The following is an 8,868-nucleotide window of genomic DNA, read 5'->3' on the forward strand; positions in this document are numbered from 1 at the left end:
TAGATCAAATGAACATGTGGCATAGCTTTCATCTTATAAGAGGCACCAATTCACTACTGCAATTTGAAGGTAAAGAGAAATCAAACTATTTTTCAGATTCAAGTATTCTATTGAGCAAACAACTTTCTAAGCACACTGCTTTAGGTACTGTTTCCACTTTAGAAATTATGTATCTGCCTTTTTAAAGTACTCAGCTGGCTGTGCTAAAGTACTGTTCTTGTGATTAATTTGATTTCAAGCAACAGTTATTTATTGGCAACAACTGTTAGCCTTGGCCAGAACAAAAACAAGGCCATTACTCGTCTCCTTCAGAAAACAAACACAAACTATATTATTGGAAATAATACAAGGGCTGCCTGTATCTGAAGTATTTAGTAGAAGTCAGTATTGAAAATAAAATCCTGATTAGAATAATCATAACTCTGCTAGAGACAGTTAAAATTATTCTGAAATTTTTACGAAGTTGTCCACTATGCACCTATAGTTTTAATTAAGATGATTTTTGTTCCACTACTATCATCTCTTTCTAACCTGCAGCCTTTTTTTTTTTTTTTTAAATTCAAAACACAAAGACCATAAAATTGAAGTAAAATTGAAGTAGTATATAGGTCGGTTCAACAGGGTAGACAGACAACAAACAGGTCTCTTCCTACTTGGCAATTTAAGAATGATATTTGAATTACCCTGCAATCCCATGATATGATTGAGGAAGACAGATACCTCTACAAATAGTAACACGAAGGAAAAAGAAAAGTAATGTGGAAGAAATTAATTCAAGCCAGGGCTCTGGAGAGGAGAATGACCTAGAAACAGAGAATGCCCAAACTGTTAAAAACCTCAAAGGGCCACACAAAACCAGAGACACCATCTGAGGCATCTCAGATGCACAGCTAGTTCTCCACTTGACTCATGAAAGTTTATTTTTAAGCCCTGCTTTGACGCAGAACTCACAGCTAGAGCTCTACCAAAACCCAATGGCTAAGAGTTTGTATATTAACTCATGAAAATTTTTCACATTTCTGCCTTTTATGTTACAGTAATTAATACACATTAGTGAGCACTCGATTTCAGTGTCTTCTTTATTACTTCTCTCTTCAGCAAATTACTAGGTCTTATACAATGACCCATATCATGTTTACTTCAAATGGAACACTTGTTCTATATTTATGCAATGTGCCACAAAGGTCCCAAAATTCCAAACCCTAGTCCAAAAATTTAGTTGTCTAGTGAAGCTCAATATTAACACTTGTTCCTCAAAGTTACTCAGGCTAATCTCCTGAAATATTTTTAGCCTAGCGGAATTAAGCTCTTCAGTACTAGGCGCAGCCTAGCAGTCAGGAAATCATGTCTCTCTCAGAAGCCTGCCAGAAACAACTGAGCCTGGAAACCATGGTGTTAATAGTAACTTCCTACTGTTTTTATACCCCAAAACTTTTCAAAATCCCAGCAGGTGTGTGTCAGAAAAAGGGGCCAAAAGATTTTGGTATTCAATTCCTATAAATAGCAACAAAAACCCCAAATCACACACTGTTCCTTTGCAAAATAATTTACCTTCAAAGTAATGAATTGCAGATCCTCCAGGAGAGCTGGGAGGGGGAACTCCACGTTCAGGACTAACCTGAAACATGATACAAAAGCCATAATTTAAAAAACTGTTTACAAAACATTAAAAAATCTTCCAGAGAACAGTTCATACACTTTATAATGCAGAACAGCTTCAAGCAAAACTAACAGGAACTACATATTGCCAGGCCTAACAGCAAAATCCCAGCCAAAATCAGGAAGTTAAAAAAGCTAGTTCAGTGCTTTTGACTAAAGGGAAGTGATCAGAATGATGACTCCTGTACTGCATGTAACTATGCTAATAACAATCTGTGGTTTCAAAACTGGCATCTGAATCCATTCTTTCCCTAAGACAACAAACACCCGCAGCTCCTGGTGAAACCAGTGAGAGCCTGTGTATCCTGAGCACTTCTGAAAACTTTAGCTATTAAGTGGCAGCTTCCCAAAGTCTTAGATATACATTACAATGCTTTTTCATGAGAATAACACAAGGAACGGGATTTGTCAATGGTTCCATGTGAAAACTTAGTACAGTTGTTAGTTTAACTGTCACTGATTGTTCTGTAGCTCAGAAACTACAAAATTATTTTGAAACTCAGCTGTGAAAGCAAAATAAAGATCTCTGTATCTGGTCAAACAATGTGTTAAAAGACTGTCTGCATATTCAGCCTTAATGCTGTCTTAACTCCACCAAGACCATGAAATCATCTAAGCACTGACTCCAACAGAGAGCAAATCATACAAACCTGTGAGATGCTAGATACACTGCTAGCCTTTCTCTTTAGTGTTCCTTCTTGGCAAACAGTGAGTAGAGAACTGGGAAGAATTGATCTGAAATCATTAAAGGATCGTCGGCGAATTCCTTCAAGCTCCTCTGGAACTCTCAGGGAATGCGGGGGAATTTTTGGAAAAAGCTTTGAAAGGAGAGCCTCTTCTGAATTGCTGTAGCGACCAAAGGCTCGAGAAATTCCTATCAGACAGGGCACTGCATACTTGCATAAATATTCTGGAAAAGAAAACCACATATAACAGTATATTAACCGTAACTTAGAACTTCCTCTTCACAGTTTTGCTACCGCTTCACTAAACTGTTTCAGCCTAATGTGCTTTACAGACTTATTCATGCAAGTAGAGGAAAAAACATTAAGGTATCGCAAATTAATACACTTCTGCTTCCATATTTATCAGTCAGCAACAAAAAGAATAAATATGTGCTAAGGAAGTTGAAAGAAAAAGCTGCTCACTTTTCAGAAGTGATCCTGATAATTAGAAAACACAAGAGAAGTTCAGAGGACAGGAGTTACAAATATAGTAACAATTTTAATAGTACCTTTATCATGCATTTGCGGGGTCTGGCACATTCCCAACAGGAACTGCATTACTTGTAGAATTGCATCCAAAATCTTAAGTAATCAAAACAGACATACAAAAATATCTTTTGGTAAAGACATATCATTATCTTATACTAGATCACTACAACAAATGAAACTTGCAAATATTAACGCAAGCACCTCTGTAACCAAGATTTTTTTAATGCTGTGTGACTAAAAAAGTAGGTTGCTCTCACTCAGCTTACAGAGCTTCTTTTGTAAAGTCTGCAGTTAGCTGGTAGGTACTAGCAGAATAAAATTGCAACAGTCCTAATCTCAGTATCAAAACTTGAATTCTAAACCTCTGGGCTCAGCAACTGACATCCTCTGACACTCAGAAGTAAGAGCAGACTTATGAATATCTTCTAGATGCTTGACTATTAATTAACACAAGCAAAATAATACAACAGTATATGTTAAAGCAAAAAAATCCCTTTGCAAGAAACGAAGCGGCTGTGGTGTACTCTTCTCTAGACATTTGTCAGTACTGCAGCATTAGAGAATTGGGTACTACATCAGCACTAACTTAAAATAAACCCTACCTGCTCTCTGAGAGATGCATCCCTGTAAGCAACATCTGATAACAACGTTACCAAGCAGAAGCTGAAGTTTTCTGCCACTGGAAGCAAGCCTGCAAAGTAGCGGACAGAAATTAAGCCACTTAAGCATTGTTAGAGAGAACCAACATAGCAAGAGCAAATAATAATAAAGCCAGAAGACATTAAGTTGATTCCCATGTCATACAGTTCTGAGACAGACTGTAGAAAAATATAGTATTACATACAAAATTCAGAACTATGCTCTAACCATCGTAATTTCACCATGAAATGTTAAAAGAATAATTTTAATAATTAAAAAATTCTCCAGGCTTTCAAGTAATTGAAAAAAAAAAAAAAGATTATATAGTATTATATAAAAGTATTCTTATATTAATTTTAAGATCTATTAAGGGAGCAAGAAATGAAGTGGTTTAAATAGCTACTAAGCATCAAAGCTAAAAGTAGAGTGTACAAATCTCAGGTTCACCTCTGCTGCTCTAACTACTACACAATATTCTCCAATTTAGTAACAAAATATATTGAGCATAGAATTATTTGGAAAGTGTAATTTATCACAAAGCAGTCAAGCAAGAAAGCTGGGAGCTATTCAACTTCCTCTTTGCTTCTAAATAAAATCAATATGAAAGGCTGTTGAGTCAGGAGCTAAGAACCTAGCAGGACCTACCACCTCCCCTTGTACCATATCCTGAATAACCTTTGTTATTTCTATTTCTCGGCTGGCATTCTATGAGAATGATCAAAAAAAACAAACATCACCTCTGCCCTTCCGTGCATTGCTTTCTTCTATCCATTGGACTTTGGGAAGACCCTTCAGAAGTCGGAGGAGGTAAGGAACCACGTTATCTTTGTGCTAGAGAGGAAAATACTCTATTTAAAATGGAGAAGAAAAGCTGAACCATTATCATCTCAAGATATTTTAGAGATATGGAAAGACTACATTAGCCACACACAGAACTCGCTTATAATAATTACACCACAGGATTCCTGAATATTGCAAAATTGATTTCAACACAAGCAAATGACAGTAAACCAATTCACTGCTACAAATCCAATCTAATCCCAATTCTAGGCAACAGTTCATTCTTTGTAGAAGTTGGAGAAAAAGTTTCCAGAACAGTAATTGACCCCAAACAATTTATTACTTTACAGCAAGGTCACAAAATAATTTTAAGGCAGCTAGAAATTCAGTGCCAGTCCCAATTCAGAACATGTGATCCATCCCGTGGTCTTATGCAAGTCACTTAACACATCTGTGTCAGACTTCAGCTTCCTAATCTGCAAATCAAAGGATAGCGCTTCCTTCCTCAGAGTTGGATTAATTAATACTAACTGCTGGCTTTGAAAACATCATAAAAACACTAAGAAACATGAATATAGCTGCCTTATTTAAACTTTGTACTACAAAAACCACAAAAAGGACAATATTAATAATATGCACACAAGCTGTATCATAGCAAATAGATACTAAGTAGGAGGAAGTTCAGGCCTGATGCAAACCCTAGCAACATTAAATGACTTAAAGTGAGGTCTAATGACTTTGGACCTAGGACTCTGTATATCCTTCCTTTCCTCTGCATGAAACAATACTACGCCCAGAGTTCGAAGGGAAGAGAACCAGCTTGTCATAAACAGGCTGACAGACACAAAAGGGATGTTTGTGTACAATGCAGCCTATGTGCACTGTTTGTCTTTTTATCCTGGCTAGTGCCAGGCATGAAAAGGCCTATTACAAACCTGATGTTCAGGAGTATGTTGGAACATACCCACCATTCAGAAGCATGTGAGGAAGAACACGCAATGACACATATGGTTTGAGCAAATCCTCCTGAATAGCCTTTCCTTTCTTTCCTTAAGCTATAATGACCAAAAAACACAACAGCAGGTTGTCTGTGGCAGTGCCATGACTGCTGTCTATCCCACTCGTCAGTACTGTCCTTGTGCTCTCCTGCCTGCATCCATCTGTTACCTCTGATCTTTTTATTTTATTTTTATGAAGAGTAAATACCAACTTTTCATTCATTGAACAACTAAATTTGAATTAATCCAAAATCTTTCAAGTTAAATAAAGTTAGCCTATGCAGGAAAAGTACCTGAAGGTCAGATTCAATTAGAAAGATTCCTAAAGCAATAACAGCATCTCTGCGACGTTCGTCTAACTGGAAAATCCCATGGAAATCCACTGGACACATACAGAGCAGTTTTTGTACCTGAAAAACAGCAAAGGGAAAGAACAGTGGAACAAGACCGAAAGTGTCAGAACAATCCAAGGGAACAACAGTACATGTGTTAAAACTGTCTTTCAAAAATCCACCAGTAGACCTCAAGAAAGCAATGCAAATAGCTCCCAGCTTCTCTCTTATGGAGCAGAGCTAGCTGTCATGTCCATGCCTTAGAGCACCCCAAGCAACAGGCCTGCGTAGCACTAGTACAATTGCAGATATTTTCACAGCAGAGAAACGAGCTGACAGGCTGTGGTTTTCAAGACTCATTCAGACCTCCTGTGTTTGAAGTGGACAATAGTCCTTCCATCTTCTGGAAGATAGATGGCCACATTACTCTCCTTTAGTCATCAATCTTAATGAAAGCATCTAAGGGCTAGGAAAGAGTGATGAATGACAGAAACTAGAAAAAGACAGAAAAATTTCAAGTAGATGTCAAACATTTGTACAACAACACAGGTCAATTCAAAAGTTTTCTTCAACACTTGATCAAGCTGTTTGTTTGTTTTCACATCTCAAGAGAATTTCTGAAACTTTTCAGAGCATTACATTTGCAGAGATCATTCCTGCATCCCTGGTACAAAAAAGCTTTCCTTCCACTAATTCATTGGGCATTTTGGATGTGCAAGAAATATGCAGCAGGCACATATCTAATATTTACTCAATTGCTATAAACAAAAACCAGGTGGTTGGAGCTTTGGTTACAGCTGCACCAATGCCTTCTTCATATATAGCACTGAACAATAAACTGTTACCTAGCAGAGTATGACTTTTGCTCAAATCCTTTTAACGTAACAGATTAAGTTTCCAGAACTATTATTTTCTCACTACTTACCTATTACTTCACTCCATACCCAGCAAACACACGTCTAAAGAATATATCTACTCTCCCAAATACTTTGTTTTCCTATGGAACCGTTAAGAAAGGGAAAATGCAACAAGGTTATCATCTTTTCTGAAAATCTCCTTGATTTTAATATTATGTAAAAAGGACTCTCACAATAAATACCTATGTTTGAATGACCTACGTTTGAATGTCAAGTTACTTCCTATTTAGATAACTCCTTAAACACCCTGCCTTGAAATTTCTAAACAAAAACACTATTCCCCTAGAGGATTAGAAGGATTTACTGGATGCTCAGTGGAATTTAAGATTCTGGTCTGTAAACTGCCAGATCTCATAATTACAAGACATGTAACACAACACAAATAATCCTCTTGCTCAACATGAAATACAGCAGAGGAAATAGGAACTTTGGAAAATAACTTCTGATGCATGTGTCCCACATCAGGTTAATACATGCAATAACATGAGTGAGTAACTTTCACTAGATATGAACTATTAATACCATTTAACTCCTACTGTAGTCTCTCAAACTAAAAAAAAAACAAAAACAAAAGGGAAGAAAATAAATCCCTGGATATGAGTGAACCAACAGCAAGGCTTAAAAAAATTATTCACAGTTGGCTGTCAGACCAATGGTAAATTTCCAGAACAGAACCAAGAAAAGAAGCCTGCAACAGCTGGCCAAGAACAAGCACTATAGTTTTCATCAGCACAGAGCTGTGCTTTTCAACAATTTAGTCATCGTTCATTATTGCATAAGGCAATTTAAAAGTTCAATCACTTTGTGCTCAGAGAAGCCAACTCCCAAACACCAGGCTGTCCCTCTCTCCTCCCCGCAGCAGCGCAACACTTGACCACACCAGCCGCTCCACGCCCGCAGTGGAGACCCACGAGGGGAACTGCCCAGACCCAGATCCCCCTGTCTGGTTTTACATTCAGGAGAGGTTTATCTCAACCACGCCGATTTTACCTTAAGCTGATTGCATCGCTTGGATTTAACCAGATACGTGGAGTAAAGCAACCAGCCCTAATTAGGTTGAAACTACTTACTCCTACAAGACCCTGTTCCACAAACTCCAGGGACACGCAGCTGCTGCGAGGACCCACGTTCCTCGCAAGGGCACGGGGGGCTGCTCTGAGGGCACCGGCCGTGGGTGCTGCCGCAGACGCCTCCCGCCGCCGCCGTATTTTTGGGTCAAGATGGGCCCTGGGAGCGCCCCGCGGGCCCAGCAGCCCCCCTGCACACAGGGCCATTGCTGGCGTGCCGAGCCCGTTCCCACGGCCGCAGGACAGCCCCCACCCGAGGAGAGCTGCGTCCTCCCGGGCACAGGCAGGCACGCCAGGGCCCGGCCTCCCACGGGCGCGGCCACAGACCCGCGGGAGCAGGGCAGAAACCCACCCGCGGGCGCGCGCGTCACGGGCCCCCACGCGTGACAGGGCCAAGCGAGGCGGCCCGGGGACCCGCCACCCTCCCCACCCACGCGGCACGAATATTCTCCACAGGAAGGGCCCCGCGCCCCCCTCCTTGCCACGGCACCCCTGATGCCGACCCTTCCACGCAGCTCCCACTCGCGTGACGCCCCTCCGCCCCTCACGCACCCGACTGCCAGGCGTGACAACCCCGCAGCCCCCCCCCCCCCCCCCAGGCGCAGCCCCCGCGCGTGACACTCCCACCGGTCCCCACAGACGCAGCCCCCGCCCCCCCCGCGTGACGGCCCCTCCACACCCACGCGCAGGACGCCCCTCACCTTCTCCAACGGCGCCGGGCTCTGCACCGCCAGCGACCGCGCCAGCGACAGCACCGTGTTGAAGTAGAAGCCGCGCGCGGTGCCCGCACTGCTCCCCCGCCCCGCGCCCGCGGAAGGAGCCGCGGCCGTGGCCGCCGCAGTGCTGGTCGCCGCGGCCGCCGCCGCTGCCGCTGCCGCCGCTGCCGCCGCCGCCGCCGTCGCAGCAGCCGCCGCTGCCACGGCCGCCATGTTGTGAGGGACTGCAAGGGGCCGCCCGCCAGCCCGCCCTGCCCCGCCCCCTCTCGCGAGACCGCCGCCTCCCGGCGGGATCCCGAAACACCAATCACACCACAACGATGGCGGCGCCCGGCGCGGCTTCACTGCCGGTAGGTTTCCCCGCCCCGCCCCTCGCCTGTAACCCGCCCTCCCTGCCGCGCCGCCCGCCCCCAGGCCCCGCTCTACAAATGGGCGCGCCCGGCTCCCCCACGCCTCCCACCCCCCGTGCCGTCGCAGTGGTTCCTCCTAGCAACGGTGTATCCCGTAGCAGTGCTCTGGAGCGCTCGCCCCGCCCCGGGGCGGGGC

General features: G+C 42.9%; 1 protein-coding gene across 2 annotated transcripts in view; it reads right to left on the reverse strand.

Moving 5' to 3' along the window:
• PI4KA (phosphatidylinositol 4-kinase alpha) overlaps window positions 1-8,557 on the reverse strand; it is a 64,312-nt gene extending 55,755 nt beyond the window's left edge. For both annotated transcript variants that reach the window (XM_069795077.1, XM_069795076.1), the window contains exons 1-7: window positions 8,308-8,557; window positions 5,584-5,700; window positions 4,250-4,343; window positions 3,476-3,564; window positions 2,894-2,966; window positions 2,310-2,569; window positions 1,552-1,618 (exon numbers count right to left, since the gene is read on the reverse strand). In XM_069795077.1, the coding sequence (XP_069651178.1) occupies window positions 1,552-1,618; window positions 2,310-2,569; window positions 2,894-2,966; window positions 3,476-3,564; window positions 4,250-4,343; window positions 5,584-5,700; window positions 8,308-8,535 (928 nt within the window). In that variant the 5' untranslated portion in view covers window positions 8,536-8,557. The remainder of the gene's footprint in view (window positions 1-1,551; window positions 1,619-2,309; window positions 2,570-2,893; window positions 2,967-3,475; window positions 3,565-4,249; window positions 4,344-5,583; window positions 5,701-8,307) is intronic.
• Window positions 8,558-8,868: the final 311 nt, after the last annotated feature.

This window comes from Haliaeetus albicilla, chromosome 10, assembly GCF_947461875.1.
Source record: "Haliaeetus albicilla chromosome 10, bHalAlb1.1, whole genome shotgun sequence".
In the NCBI taxonomy this organism is placed as follows: Eukaryota; Metazoa; Chordata; class Aves; order Accipitriformes; family Accipitridae; genus Haliaeetus; species Haliaeetus albicilla.